The following is a 16,499-nucleotide window of genomic DNA, read 5'->3' as shown; positions in this document are numbered from 1 at the left end:
GCCTATCCCACTGATTATGTTATGCAGTGCTACCCCAGTGGCAGCAGCATGGCTGGTGATAGGCTGCTGAATTTCAGTGGGGGATACTGAAAATGGCCTTGCTGGTCGACCATGAGGAGCTGGTTGCTGGGAGTGTCAAATCATTCTTCTTCTACTTCTTCTTCTTGTTCCTCCTCCTCCTCATCCTCCTCTCTTGGACAACGACTGGCAGGGCAGGCTGCATTTCCTGGGTGTGTCCAATGAGGAAAGCACAAGGGTAGTGTTGTGGGAAAGCAAGATGTGTATGCCAGAAGGGGGATAACGTATAAGGATACCAGCGTCTTGTATCCTTTCAGCCCTGCCACTGGCCAAGGGCTCAGGCATGTTCTTGCCAAGAATGCTCTGCACTGCCTCCTCCAAGGGAGTGAGGTGTGGCTAGGAATGGGAGATGTGCTTCATGATTGGTACAGATGGTTGGTAGGTGAGTGATTGGGGGTGGAGAGTCGTGCATTGAGCAGTATGTGAGGCTAGTTGGTAGGAGACGGCTATTAAAGATGCATTCACTGACCTTGACCACTGGTCTGAGGTCATGAAACTGCTTTAAGCACTGGAGCCAGATGGTGGGGGCGACACTGGTGGCACTGACAGCCTTGGTGATGTGGGCCCAATTCCTTCTTTCTGGAGGACCTTCTGGCCCCTGTGTGTAGAGGACCACTCTTGCAATGTTGACCCCTTGCACAAAGCTGGAGTACTGCGTGCGAGACCCTGGGTGCCCCTTCCCTGGCTTGCTGAGCCATTTGTATTAGCGCTGAAGCACTTTTCCCATTTTTTGAGGTTCGGCAGGGAATTCAGCTTTAAATGCTGAAGAATTCTATCTGGGAATTCTTTTTAATGTTAATTTTTTTTTTGAAAGGCAGTAAAGGCTGAAAGCTGCAATTTTCAATGCATTGTAATTTTTTATTCATTTTTAATTCACAATCCCTTTAATCGCTCCAAATTCCTTGTGAACTCCACAGCCTCAATCCCAGAGGCTGTAAAAAGCTGCAACGTCAACTGTGGATAGGAACTTCGGGTCGGCGGCCTCCATTAATGCCTCCAGGAGGGCGTTGCACTGTATGTTAGTGCTGTGCTACACATCACCGATCCTCAGCATGGATATTTTCCCAGTAGCGCTGCGACCATTTTCAGCGGGCACTAACTCAAGTTTCCGTGACTCCGGCAATTGTCTTGGTGTACACAAATTTTTCCCTCTAAAGTGCACATTCAGTGATAATGCAAAAAATGCCAAAATGCAAGCATGTCTCCATCGAACAGAGTAAGTGTACATTGAAGCTAAATACAATGGCCAAATGCAAACAGGCTTCCATCAGTAACTTAGAACAGAATAAGTGAAGGTCAACCATAGTACAGTTATGGCAATGCACAACACAGCCTCCCTGAATAACTATGAAAATATTTAGTGCACTTTGAACTTGACGTGATCAATGGCCAGATGCGTCCAAACAGTCACCCTACTGTTTCCTAACTTTGTGCATTCCCCTGGTGCCTTGATATGCCTTTTTATCAGCTATGCTGGTGCTCCGTCAACCGTATCATGAGGGCCAGGAAGGTGGGAAGTGGTGGGCTGCTGATACTGGACGAAACAACAACAACTTGCATTTATTTAGCACCTTTAACACAGTAAAACGTCCCACGGTGCTTCACAGAAGTGATATCGAACAATATTTGACACCGAGCCACATAAGGAGATATTAGGATAGATGACCAAATGCTTCGTCAAGATTTTAAGGAGCGTCTTAAAAGAGGAGAGAGAGGCAGAGAGGTGAAGTGGTTTAGGGAGAAAATCCCAGAGCTTAGCATGGCTGCTAATGGTGGAGTGATTAAAATAGGGGATGCAGAAGAAGCCAGAATTGGAGGAGCACAGAGATCTCAGAGGGTTGTAGGGCTGGAGTAGGTTCCAGAGATAGTGAGGGGCGAGGCCATGGAGGGATTTCAAGACAAGGACGAGAATTAGAATGGTCATGGAACTGAAGTGGTTCCCAATCCATGTCAGCTGGCAGCATTTCTGGATGAATCTCCTGGGCAGCCTAACCTCATCTGACAGATTTCAGTAGGATGGTGCTCTGAGGGGAAGACCTGTCTTGGCATGTGCTTCTATTCTGACAAAGGCATCATCAGGCACTTGCGACTACAACTGCCAATCTTCCATTTGGCCTTTGGGTCTGCAGTCCTCTGGATCTTTGGTGTGATGGGAGCCTCAAAATACTTTGAGTCCCAAAAGCTGGTGGTGAGTCTTGGGTGTCTGAGAGAGCACAGCAGCAAGGAGAAGGCAGCCAAAGTTTCCTACTCTTTAGCACTGGACACAATGGCCGGAATTTTCTGAGTTAAGCGTGGGTGAGTTGGAGGCATGGGAGGAAGTGAAAGTTGAAAAAATGTGAACCCCGACTCCAAGCCGCCTCCAACCTGCCCACTTTCATCTTTCACTCAGGTGGGATGGGGGGCATGGGCTGCCAACTTGCTGCCAAGAGGCGGGTTGGCGATCTAAATATTATAACGAGGCTTGAAGTCTTTACTTTAACCTGCTTTGCAGGTTTTACTACAGGTGGCCGAGGGGCTCAGGTTTTCTGCTGCAACGAGGTGGCCTCAGCCTCTGTGAGCAATGCTTGTGGACCGGAGGAGCAGGAGTGCTTCCTCCTGGCCCCCAAGTTCCACCAACAGCAGCCTGGCCCTCCCCGGGGTTGGGGATCCGATTCGGCCCTGGGGTCAGGGATTGGACCCCCTCTGGGGATCACAACCCCTCTCTGGAGGATCGGACACCCTCTCTGGGGAATGGGATCCAGGAAAATCCAGCCCATGTTTTTAGTGTTGAAAAATCAGGGAAAAGTTAAGGAAGACTATTCTGTTACTCAGACAACAAATGGTAATTTGTTAACCAGTGTTGGCTACAGAAATAGTGAATCATGTGTTTTTGTATGCTTGTATTACTTTCAAAATATTATATGATTAACTATATTTTATTTTTCTTATGATAGTATATATAACATATTTCTATTTAATTCGTTATAGACCGATATCTTCTCATTGAAAGCTGTACACCTTGGCAAGCCAGAAAAACTTGTAATTGCCCATGATGGTTTAGGTTCAGGTCAGAAATTTTCCTTGGTTTTAAATTTTTAACTTGGACAGGTGTTTGTATTTCTTTCAGACATAGTTCACAACAGGGCAGTCACAGAGAAGTCAAAAGGATGGCTGGTGTTGTTCTGAGATTTGGGCTTAAAAGTGGAGAAGTGTTTCATTTTTTTTGATGTTGCGAGGCATTTAAATTAACAGGGCATGGGATAAGATAATTCACTCGAAATGTAGTACTATTTATTAAGTGGCAAAAAAAGGCAGGTGATCAAAAAAAAATTACAGGTCAGGAACAATTAGTAGCCCAGTGATTATGTTACTGGATGAGTAATGCAGATGTCTGGACTAATAATCCAGAGAGTTCAAATTCCACCAAGGCAGTTTGAGAATTGGAATTCAGTTTAAAAATTCTGAAAATAAGAAAAGTGACCATGAGGTTATAATAAAACCCCTCATGGTTTATTGATACTTTTTAGGAAAGGATACCTGCCATCCTTACCTGGTCTGGCCTATATGGAACTCCAGCCTCACATCAATGCTTAACTGCCCTTTGAAGTGGCCTAGCAAGCCACTCAGTTGTATCAAACCGCGACAAAGAATTCACTATGAACAGTTACTTTTTCACCATGGTACCCTACTTAGCACAAATAATTTTCAATGTGCAGCAATTTGTTTACAAAGTTTCTTTGTTTCATATCATACTGTTTCTCTCTGGTAACTCTGTGCACTGTCATTAATCCTTTTCCGCTGATCCATCGAGGTGCACACTGAACGATAGGGATACCCGAGATGTTTAGCCAAATTGTAGGAATATTAGCCTCTTGAGAACAATGTGGCCCAGGTATTGCGGCTACAGATTAGAATTTTACAGCACAGAAACTGGCCATTCGGCTCAACAGATCTATTCCCACGTTTATGCTCCACACAAGCCTTACTTCATCTCATTCTATTAACATTTGCTTCTATTCCTTTCGCCCTCATGTACTTATTAAGCTTTCCCTTAAATGCATCTGTGCTATTCCCCTTGACCACTCCATGTGGTAATGAATTTCACATTATCAATACTCTCTGAGTAAAGAAGTTTCTCCTGAATTCCTTATTGGATTTCTTAGTGACCATCTTGTATTTATGATCGATGTTCCCTCTAAAATTTAGTTGTTGTTCACGGACAGTTTTTTCAAAGCGTGATACCTTAACATTTTTGGAGTGGCTGCACACGTGCAGTATTTGAGAGCTTGTGAGCGCTCTACATGGCAACTTCAAGATTGCTGCATGCATGTGCACGGCTTAAAAGAAACAGAGCTAGAAATTTGGTAAGAGGGTTCCTAAGGCGCTAATAACAGGTGGCTGCTAAATTTAACACCGGAAAATATTTAGTGACGGGAACAGCAAAATTCAGTTTTTGTGCCCTGAGAGTGGAGTGGAGCGCTAAATGAGGCGTTCCACACTTCTCTTAGGTGCTAGGCCGGGTGCGCAACTGAATATCCCATGCTAAAGAGCTGGCTTCGTAGGGACTGAAGAGAGGCCTCTCTGCAAAAAAAAATTGGAACAAAAAGCACAAAAAACATTCCCTGTACATTATTCACCCCAAATAATGTTAAATCGTAAAAAAAAATATCAATCACACTTACCTCATGCAGTCATTCCTTCCCTTAGCGCCCCAGGTCAGCTCTGTACACCAGCTTTTTCTGGCAGGGTCACTAAAGGACGCTACGGATGCAGCGTGTTATATATGTAAACCTGTAAATACCTTGTGTAGCCACCAGAGGGCTCATCTCCTGGCGTCCCAAGGAATCCCACAATCCCTTGGGAGCACCTGTACTTAAGGAGGCCTCAGAGGCTGGAGAGGCACTCTGGAGACCTGCAATAAAAGATTAAGATCACCCTTTACTTTGAGCTCATAGTATCTAGTCAGACTCTTTATTCATACATAACAACTGGCGACAAGATACAGATGACGAACCCAACGATGCAGAGAACAGTGGACATCCTAGAGAAATTTTCGGAGGGAGATGATTAGGAAACCTTCGTGGAGCGACTCGACCAATACTTCATGGCCAACGAGCTGGAAGGAGAAGCGATCGCTGCCAAATGAAGGGCGATTCTCCTCACCGTCTGTGGGGCACCAACGTATGGCCTCATGAAACATCTGCTTGCTCCAGCGAAACCCACAGAGAAGTTGTACGATGATTTGTGCACACTGGTCCGGGAGCATCTGAACCCAAAGGAAAGCGTTCTGATGGCAAGATACTGGTTCTACACCTACAAAAGGTCTGAAGGCTAGGAAATGGCGAGCTATGTCGCCGAGCTGAGACGCCTTGCAGGACATTGCGAATTTGGGGGACATTTGGAGCACATGCTCAGGGACTTTTTCATGCTTGGCATTGGCCATGAAGTGATACTTTGCAAACTTTTGACTGTAGAGACCCCAACTTTGAATAAAGCCATAGCGATAGCCCAGATGTTCATTGCCACCAGTGACAATACTAAGCAAATCTCTCAGCACATGAGTGCTGCTACAAGTACTGTGAACAAAGTGATGTTGTTTTCAAATCGCAACGTACAGGGCAGGTCACACATACCTGCAGCTGCACGTCCGCAGATGTCTCAGAGTCCACCATCAAGGGTGGTGAATGCAAGGCTATTAACACCTTGTTGGTGCTGCGGGGGTGATCATCGTTTCCATTCATGCCGTTTCAAAGGGTACGTTTGCAAGGGCTGTGGAACAATGGGACACCTCCAACGTATGTGCAGGCAGCTGCAAACTCTGTTAATCATGCAAACCACCATGTTGCAGAGGAGGACAGATCCACGGCGGATCACGACGAACCAGAGTCTCAGACTAAGGAGGCAGAGGTATATGGGGTGCACACATTTACGACAAAGTGTCCCCCGATAATGCTGAAAGTTGAATTAAATGGACTCCCGGTGTCAATGGAGTTGGACATGGGCACGAGCCAGTCCATTATGAGCAAAAAGACTTTCGATAAATTGTGGTGCAGCAAGGCCTCAAGGCCAGTCTTGACTCCCATTCGCACTAAACTGAGAACTTAGACAAAGGAACTGATTCCCGTAATCGGCAGAGCTACTGTAAAGGTCTCCTACGATGGAGCGGTGCACAAGTTACCACTCTGGGTGGTACCGGGAGATGGTCCCACGCTGCTCGGCAGGAGCTGGCTGGGAAAGATACACTGTAACTGGGACGACGTCCGAGGGCTCTCGTCCGTTGACGACACTTCGTGTGCCCAAGCTTTAAACAAATTCCCCTCACTGTTCGAATCAGGCATCAGGAAGTTCCAAGGAGCAAAAGTGCAGATCCATTTGATTCAGGGGGCGCGACCCATCCATTACAAGGCGAGAGCAGTACCGTACATGATGAGAGAGAGGGTGGAAATCGAGCTGGACCGGCTGCATTTCGCCGATCGAATTCAACGAGTGGGCCAGTCCAATTGTTCCATTCCTCAAGGGAGACGGCACCGTCAGAATCTGTGGTGATTACAAAGTAACTATCAATCGTTTCTCCCTGCAGGATCAATACCCACTATCAAAGGCAGATGACCTTTTTGCGACGCTGGCAGGAGGAAAGACATTCACGAAGCTGGACTTGACCTCGGCCTACATGACGCAGGAGCTGGAGGAATCATCGAACGGCCTCACCTGCATCAACACGCACAAGGTCCCTTCATTTACAACAGATGCCCGTTTGGGATTCGATCAGTCACGGCGATATTCCAGAGAAACATGGAAAGCTTACTGAAGTCGGCCCCGCGCACGGTGGTCTTCCAGGACGACATCTTGGTTACAGGTCGGGACACAGTCGAGCATCTGCAGAACCTGGAGGAGGTTCTTAATCAACTCAACCATGAGGGGCTCAGGTTAAAATGCTCGAAGTGCGTTTTCCTGGTGCCTGAAGTGGAGTTCCTGGGGAGAAGAATCGCGGTAGATGGCATCAGGCCCACCGATTCGAAGATGGAGGCAATCGAGAACGCACCGAGGCCACAAAACATGACGGAGCTGTGGTCATTTTTAGGACTCCTGAACTACTTTGGTAACTTCTTACCAGGTCTCAGCACACTGTTAGAACCACTGCATGTCTTACTGTATAAAGGAGACGAATGGGTATGTGGCAAAAGCCAAGAAAATGCCTTAAAAGCTAGAAAATTGTTATGCTGAAACAAATTGCTTGTGTTGTATGATCCATGTAAGCGTTTGGTACTCACATGTGATACGTCGTCGTACGGGGTCGGGTGTGTATTGCAACAAGCTAATGAATCTGGGAAATTGCGACGAGTTTCTTATGCATCCAGAAGTCTGTCTAAGGCTGAGAGAGCCTACAGCATGATTGAAAAAGAAGCGTTCGCGTGTGCTTATTGGGTAAAGAAAATGCATCAATACCTGTTTGGAAACTGACCATAAGCCATTGATATCCCTTTTTTCCGAAAGTAAGGGAATAAATACGAATGCATCGGCCCGCATCCAAAGATGGGCGCCCACGTTGTCCGCATACAGCTACGCCATCCGCCACAGGCCAGGCACAGAAAACTGTGCCGATGCTCTCAGTAGGCTGCCATTGCCCACCACGGGGGTGGAAATGGCACAGCCCGCAGATTTAGTCATGGTAATGGAAGCATTCGAGAGTGAGCACTCACCCGTCACAGCCCGACAGATTAGAACCTGGACGAGCCAGGACCCTTTACTGTCCCTCGTAAAAAATTGCGTGCTTCACGGGGGCTGGACCAGTGTCCCATTGGAAATGCAGGAAGAGATAAAGCCGTACCAGCGGCGCAAAGATGAAATGTCTATACAGGCAGACTGCCTTCTGTGGGGTAATCGGATAGCGGTCCCCAAGAAGGGCAGAGACACTTTCATCAGTGATCTCCACAGTACTCACCCAGGCATTGTAATGATGAAAGCGATAGCCAGATCCCACGTGTGGTGTCCTGGTATCGATGCGGACTTAGAGTCCTGCGTGCACAAATGTAACACATGCTCACAGTTAAGCAATGCACCCAGGGAGGCGCCACGAAGTTTATGGTCTTGGCCCTCCAAACCGTGGTCCAGGGTCCATGTCAACTATGCAGGCCTGTTTTTGGGTAAAATGTTCCTAGTGGTTGTCGATGTGTACTCCAAATGGATTGAATGTGAGATAATGTCCGCAAGCACATCCGCTGCCACTACTGAAAGCCTGCGGGCCATGTTTGCCATGCACGGCCTGCCTGATGTCCTTGTGAGCGTCAACGGACCATGTTTCACCAGTGCCGAGTTCAAAGAGTTCATGACCCAAAATGGGATCAAACATGTTACAATGCTCCGTTCAAACCAGCATCCGATGGTCAGGCAGAGAGAGCAGTGCAAACCATCAAGCAGAGCTTGAAGAGGGTAACTGAAGGCTCACTGCAGACTCGCCTATCCCGAGTCCTGCTTAGCTACCGCACGAGACCCCACTCACTTATTGGGATTCCACTCACTGAACTGCTCATGAAAAGGGCACTTAATACGATGCTCTTGTTAGTCCACCCTGATCTACATGAACATGTAGAGAGCAGGCGGCTTCAACAAAGTACATATCATGATAGCGCAAATGTGTCACGTGAAATTGAAATCAATGATCCTGTATTTGTGTTGATCTATGGACAAGGTCCCAAGTGACTTCCTGGCACTGTTGTGGCCAAAGAGGGGAGCAGGGTGTTTCGGGTCAAACTTTCAAATGGACTCATTCACCGGAAACACTTGGACCAAATCAAACTCAGATTCATGGACTATCCAGAGCAATCCACATTGGACCCTACCTTCTTTGACCCCCCACATACACACCAGTGGCAACCAACACCACGCTGACCACGAAGTAGAACCCATCACCCGCAGCAGCCCAGCAGAACTCACCATACTAGGCAGCCCAGCAAGGCCAGCTGCACAGCAGTCCAGCGAGGGCCCAAGAAATGATTCACCAAAACCAGCGTTTGCACTGAGACGATCAATCAGGGAAAGAAAGGCCCCAGATCGACTCACCTTGTAAATGGTTACTGAAATGACTTTGGGGTGGAGGGGCGGTGGGGGGTGGGGCGCGGAGTGTTGTTATATATGTAAACCTGTAAATATCTTGTGTAGCCACCAGAGGGATCATCCCCTGGAGTCCCAGGGGTTCCCACAATCCCTTGGGAGCGCCTGTACTTAAGGAGGCCTCGCAGGTTGGCGAGGCACTCTGGAGACCTACAATAAAAGACTAAGGTCACACTTTACTTTGAGCTCACAGTATCTAGTCAGACTCTTTATTCATACATTACACAGCGCAACCCAAATTTTGCTTCCGTGGTCGTTGCATACCAGTGCGATGCTCCCAGGCGATACTCCTCAGCGCCGCCGGTACTGGCACACTGAATTTGTTGAGTGGCGTGAAGGCCGGCGCTCGCAGTTGCAAACCCTTTAGCGCGCCTGTAGCGGCCCAAGCGAGGAGCGCTATCCAACCAAATTTCTCTCCCACATTGTTTATGACCTCTAGTTTTGGACTCCCCACAAGTGGAAACATCTTCTCTATGGGTTGTAATTTGCGACCCCTATGGGCATGTACCAGGTGCGCACGAGCCTGTAAGGGCTGCGCACGTTCCAGGTTTAGGCATGCGCTGCGCATGCACGAAAACCCAGAACTTGCGAACTCTTGACAGATCCACCACATCCTGGGAAAAGGGCATTCGTGGGTGGAGAGCTAACTTCTTCCCAGCGAATGCCCGTGCAATTCTTACACCTGGTAAGAGTTTTAAAAAACAGAAAAATAAAATTTTATCAATAATTTATACATTTAAAAACCTGTGCAATAAGGTAAGTTTAGTTTTAATCCCTTTAAAACATGTAAATTTATTTTTCAAAAAATTGAAGTTTTGTTTTAAGTATTTAATTAAATGCGTTTTAATTAATTTTAAATATGTGATTTTTAAAGTTTATTTGAAATGTAGATGTATTTTTTTTGGGTATTTCCATTCATACACATGGGGGGGGGCGGTTATGAGCATGAGTGGGGATTCCCTTCTGTCATTCATTGGGCTGGTCCACGTAATCCAAGAGCACTTGTGAACTGCATGCGCCCCGATATACGTGGGCCTCTTCCCACAGGTACGCAGAGAGCCTCAGGACCTTAAATCTCCGGACCTCCCGGACCACCAGGGCATTTTATTTGCGGATCAGAGGCATTTCCCTGTGGGGAGCCTCCGACCGCAAATTTAGGGCCAATGATTGTCTAAACTTTCAAACTTCTTCAGAATTTTAAAGATTTCCATCAGGTACCTCTTCATCTCTTTTCTAGAGAAAAGAGTCTCAGCCTGCTCAGTCTTTCCTGATAGTTGTACCTTTTTAGTTCTGCTCATCCATCATCGTCATCATCATCATAGGCAGTCCTCGGAATCGAGGAAGACTTGCTTCCACTCTTAGGATGAGTCCTTAGGTGGCTGAACAGTCCAATACGAGAACCACAGTCCCTGCCACAGGTGGGACAGACAGTCGTTGAGGGTGGGAAAGGTTTGTTCGCACGTTCCTTCCGCTGCCTGCACTTGTTTTCTGCATGCACTCGGCAATGAGACTCGAGGCGTTCAACACCCTCCCGGATGCACTTCCTTCATTCAGGGCGGTCTTTGGCCAGGGACCCCCAGGTGTCGTGGGGGATACCGCACTTTATCAGGGAGGCTTTGAGGGTGTCCTTGTAACGTTTCCTCTGTCCACCCTTGGCTCGTTTGCCATGAAGGAGTTCCGAGTAGAGCGCTTGCTTTGGGAGTCTCGTGTCTGGCATGCGGACAACTTGGCCTGTCCAGCGGAGCTGATCAAGTGTGGTCAGTGCTTCAATGCTGGGGATGTTGGCCTGGTCGAGGACGCTAATGTTGGTGCGTCTGTCCTCCCAGGGGATTTGTAGGATCTTGCGGAGGCATCGTTGGTGGTATTTCTCCAGCGACTTGAGGTGTCTACTGTACATGGTCCATACCTCTGAGCCATTAATGAGGGCGGGTATTACTACAGCCCTGTAGACCATGAGCTTGGTGGTAGATTTGAGGGCCTGGTCTTTGAACACTCTTTTCCTCTGGTGGCCGAAGGCTGCATTGGTGCACTGGAGTGGGTGTTGAATCTCCTCATTAACGTCTGCTTTTGTTGATAAGAGGCTCCCGAGGTATGGGAAATGGTCCACATTGTCCAGGGCCGCGCTGTGGATCTTGATGACTGGGGGGCAGTGCTGTGCGGCGGTGACAGGGTCGAGGAGGACTTTTGCCTTACGGATGTTTAGCGTAAGGCCCATGCTTTCCTATGCCTCAGTAAATACGTCGACTATATCCTGGAGTTTAGCCTCTGAATGTGCGCAGACAACAGAGTTTGATGTGAGCTTGGACCTGGCCTGGAGGCAGCGAAGGTTAAACAGCTTCCCACTGGTTCTATAGTTTAGTTCCACTCCAATGGGGAGTTTGTTGACTGTAAGGTGGAGCATGGCAGCGAGGAACATTGAGAAGAGGGTTGGAGCGATGACACAGCCCTGCTTCACCCCAGTACGGACGTGGATTAGGTCTGTAATGGATCCGTTGGTAAGGATCATGGCCTGCATGTCGTTGTGGAGCAGGCGAAGGATGTTGACGAACTTTTGGGGGCATCCGAAATGGAGGAGGACGCTCCATAGACCCTCACGGTTGACAGTGTAAAAGGCCTTTGTAAGGTCGAAGAAGGCCATGTATAAGGGCTGGCGCTGTTCCCTGCATTTTTCCTGCCGTGTCGCGCTCAAAGATCATGTCTGTTGTGCCCCGTAGGGGACGAAATCCGCACTGTGACTCCGGGAGGAGCTCCTCAGCCACAGGGAGAAGACGGTTGAGGAAGACTCTAGCGACAACTTTCCCAGTGGCTGATAGCATGGAGATTCCTCTGTAGTTGCCTCACTCGGACTTTCCTCCTTTTTAAAGATGGTCACAATCACTGCATCTCAGATTTCCTGGTATGCTCTCCTCCCTCCAGATGAGAGAGATGAGGTCATGTATCTGCGCCAACAGCACCTCTCCGCCATACTTTAGCACCTCAGCAGGGGTTCCATCCGCTCCCGTAGTCTTGTTGTTCTTGAGTTGTCTTATGGCTTTTCCTACCTCGTGCTATGTTGGGGTTTCACTGAGGTGATGGCGAGTCGCATGCTGCGGGATAGAGTCGAGAACTCTCGAGTCAAAGGCAGAGTCTCGATTGAGGAGATCTTCGAAGTGCTACTTCCAGCGGGTCCTGACTGCCTCATTGTCCTTGATGCGTGTTTCCCCGTTCTTGGCTAGCAGTGGGGTGGGGCCTTGGGAGTTTGGACCGTAGGTGGCCTTGACTACGATGAAGAATCCTCGCACATCATGGCTGTCGGCCAGTTGTTGTATCTCCTGCGCTTTCTCCATCCACTACCTGTTCTTTAGGTCCCGGGTTTTTTGTTGGACCTCAGCCTTGAGCCGCCTGTAATGTTGCTTTGCTGCTTCCGAGATGGGTTGTTGCTTGAGGATCAGAAATGCTCTGCGCTTACAATCTGTTAGTTCTTGGATCTCCTGATCATTCTCATCAAACCAGTCCTGGTGTTTTCTGGTTGAGTGACCAAGTGTCTCTTTGCAGGCACTGGTTATGAAGGCCTGGAGGACAGACCAAGCACTGTGGGCATTCTGCATCTCGGGGTCATCAAGGCACGCCAGGTTAGCTGTGAGGCACTGACTGTAAAGGGCTCTCTTAGCTGAGTCCTTAAGTGCCCCGGCATTGACTTTTTTGCGGCACTGCTTCTGCTGGCCCCTCTGCTTTGGGGCTATGTTAATGTCGATGATGGATCGGATTAGGCGGTGGTCCGTCCAGCAGTCGTCAGCTCCTGTCATGGCCACGATGCCTTGTATTTGTCCCTCTGGCGGAACAGGGTGTTGGTGATGAGAAGTTCATGTTCTTGACATTTTGTCAGGAGTAGGGTACCACTGGAGTTGGCTTTCTCTACCCCCCTCTGCCAATCACACCTCCCCAGAGGGCTGTGTCTTTGCCGACCCTGGCGTTGAAGTCACCTAGAGGTGACTATTATTTCTAATATAGTAGGTCTAAAGTCAATTATACTTAGTGCTATCATCCTTGTAAATAACATTATGACATAAGCAAGTATATATTGAATGGTTATTTCTTTCTTGCTAGTGTTGAAGAGGTATCTTTTATTGGCATTCAATTTCCTGTCATTTGCTTTATAGTGGGGAAATGCATTAGAAAACATTAAATTAAAATGACTTTTTTTTAATGTTCGATATTATATTGAAGCTATTTAATTAAATTTGTGGCGGATTTCTGGTCTGAGCTGAACAATATCTTTGTCCTTTTTATTCAGCTAGTTTGATTTTGTTTTGCGTGTGTGCACGGTGATTACCGCTGATTTATGTCGTGCTGGAGTTCTAGCTCATTTGTACGTATAAACTAAAAGAGGGAGATTGTTATTCCTTCTGCTGATGTTATTTCTAATACAATAGGTATAATGTCAATTATATTTTGTGTAAAAAATGAAGTGAGGGTTCAAGTTTTTTCATGTATCATTCTTCAACCATTTCAGATTGTCTTCTATGCTATTTTGTAAATTTTCCACTAACATGAAAAGGCGTGATTATACACTGCTGTACTTACAACCAGTCTTACAGCTTCCTTTTATTTCACAGGAAATGGCTGGTTTCTGGAGAAGGTTACAATAACAGACTCAGTTAACGACAGCAAAGGATTTATTTTCCCATGCCACAGGTTTGATTTAACTTATATATGCATGCATATATTTTTCTCTGTCATCAAAATTTACAACTTTTTGTTTAAATGAAAACATACTACTACAATACTTTAGGTCTGCATTTATTAGCAGCGAAGTATTTGTACTACACCACACAGTCAAAGTTGTAGATAAGTATAACTTCAGTTTTGGGGACTGGGTGGTGCAATGAATTAATACAGTGCCATTTTACTTTTGGGACCTAGATTTGCATCCAGCTTCGACTGATGAAATAAAAATCTTCTCTGTCTGCTGGTAAAAAAAAGACTTGCATTTATATAGCGCCTTTCACGACCACTGAATGACCCAAAGGGCTTTACAGCCAATTAAGTACTATTTTTTAAGTGTAGTCACTGTAGTGTAGTCACTGTAATGTAGAAAACACGGCAGCCAATTTGCATACAGCAAGCTCTCACAAACAGCAGTGTTACAATGACCAGATAATCTGTTTTTGTGATGCTAATTGAGAGATAAGTATTAGCTTGGAAACCAGGGATAGCTCTCCTGCTCTTCTTCAAAACAGTGCCATGGGATCTTGCGCGTCCACCGGAGGGAGTAAACAGGGCCTCAGTTTAACGTCTCATCCGAAAGACAGCGGGCTGGATTTTCCTTTGAAATCGCCCCCGCCCGATCCTTAGTGGTGTTGCGTCTTTTTCAACCGCCGGAATGCCGCTGGTGAGCGCTCCTGCAGTTTTCGGGCGCTCCATGTCGGCGGCAGCGAAGCGGTGCGGGAGCGAAGTGGAGCGGGCGGTGTGCGGCGGAGGAGGCCAATCGATCGGGAATCTTCGGCTCCCGAGTTGTGCGCACGCGCGGGCGGCTGTCAAGCTCCGCCCCCTCCGAGAGGCACCGCGAGAGGTCAGAGCTTGTGGAGCGGGGTGGGGTGAGTGAGAGCGCTGTGGGGGGAGAGGGGAGAGAGAGATCGCTGTGGGGGGGGGGGGGGGGTTGGAGAGAGAGATCGCTGTGGAGGGGGAGAGAGATCACTGTGGGGGGAGCGAGATCGCTGTGGGGGGGAGAGAGACTGGGGGCTGAGGGAGACTGGTGTATGAGAGAGACTGGTGGGTGAGAGAGACTGGGGGGATGAGAGAGACTGGTGGGTGAGAGAGACTGGGGGGTGAGGGACACTGGGGGGTGAGAGAGACCGGGGGGTGAGAGAGACTGGTGGGTGAGAGAGACTGGAGGGTGAGAGAAAATGGTAGGTGAGAGAGGCTGGGGGATGGGGGGAGAGAGAGACTGGTGGGTGAGAGAGACTGCGGGGAGTGGGGAGAGAGACTGGTGGGTGAGAGAGACGGGGGCGGGGAGAGACTGGTGGGTGAGAGAGACTGATAGGTGTGAGAGAGAGACTGGTAGGTGAGAGAGATTGGGGGTGGGGGAGAGACTGGAGGGAGGAGAGCTTGGGGGGGAGAGACTGGGGAGAGAGAGACTGGGGGTGAGATAGACTGGGGGGTGAGATTGAGACTGGGGGTGGGGGAGAGACTGGGGGGAGGCAAGCTTGGGGGGGGGAGAGACTGTGGGGAGAGCGAGACTGGGGGTGAGTGAGACTATTGTGAGTGAGACTAGTGAGTGAGAGACAATTAAGGAGTAAATAAGGCTTTATTAGACCATTTATATTATTGTCTAACACTAGAAAATATTACAATCCATTTAAAAATACATCAAACTGTGGAGAATTATAAAGATCTGTGTAATATCAAACAAACCTGTCAGATCTGTGTCCATACTACCCACTTAAGATCCACTTAAGACCTGCTTTTTCAGGGTGGTATTAAGGTAAACGGATCTTAAATGATGAAACTTCCATTTTGGGTGGTATTATATGGGTGCACTGTATCGAATACCGCCTGGCGTTAATGACTGTGAAATTTACTGCCGGGCGGTATTTGGACAGTAAATGTGTTTTTTAGACAAAACTTGTATTTCTGGGTGGTAAATGGGCAGTTTGAGAGGAAAATTCAGCCCAGCATCTCTGAGAGTGCAGCATTCCCTCAGTACTACACTAGAGTGTGAGCCTAGATTTTTGTGCTCAAATCTCTGAAGTTGAACTTGAACTCACAACCTTCTGACTCAGAGGTGATGGTGCTACCAACTATGCCACTGGATTACTAGCAGTTATGGGACCACAACGTAAAATTAACACTGTGGAATATATTTTGCTTAAATTAGGGATATATTTGCAATCATATTGTCCGAGGCTTCAAGGTGTAGTAAAATGCAAATATCACACTCATGCAGTAGGAATGGTCTGTTGGACCCATGGCCCCATGGACCAACCTGCGGTTGACTCTGCTTCTCCTTCACTTCCCTGAATCCACTGCACTATCCAATTTCATTCTTTACCAGTATCTCTGCTGATATTCTGCTCCAATGATGGTTCTTCATCTACCCCTTTCCTCTCCTAATATAAGAACATAAGAATTAGGAGCAGGAGTAGGCCATTCGGCTCCTCGAGCCTGCTCCGCCATTCATTAGGATCATGCCTGATGTTCTTCTTCAACTGCACTTTCCTGCATTATCCCCATATCCCTTGATTCCTTTAATATTCAAATATCTATCGATCTCTATCATGAATATACTCAATGACTGAGCATCCACGGCCCTCTGGAGTAAAGAATTCCAAAGACCACCCTCTGAGTGAAGA

At 47.6% G+C, this 16,499-nt stretch overlaps 1 protein-coding gene across 1 annotated transcript in view; it reads left to right on the top strand.

Moving 5' to 3' along the window:
* LOC139267383 (lipoxygenase homology domain-containing protein 1-like) overlaps positions 1 to 16,499 on the top strand; it is a 496,361-nt gene that overhangs the window by 117,952 nt on the left and 361,910 nt on the right. The window contains exons 9-10 of the mRNA XM_070885678.1: positions 3,046 to 3,124; positions 13,764 to 13,842. Of these exons, the coding sequence (XP_070741779.1) occupies positions 3,046 to 3,124; positions 13,764 to 13,842 (158 nt within the window). The remainder of the gene's footprint in view (positions 1 to 3,045; positions 3,125 to 13,763; positions 13,843 to 16,499) is intronic.

The sequence above is a fragment of the Pristiophorus japonicus genome, chromosome 1 (assembly GCF_044704955.1).
Source record: "Pristiophorus japonicus isolate sPriJap1 chromosome 1, sPriJap1.hap1, whole genome shotgun sequence".
Lineage (NCBI taxonomy): Eukaryota > Metazoa > Chordata > Chondrichthyes > Pristiophoridae > Pristiophorus > Pristiophorus japonicus.
Note: the sequence above shows the minus strand (reverse complement) of the source record. Positions and strands in the feature narration are given on the sequence as shown.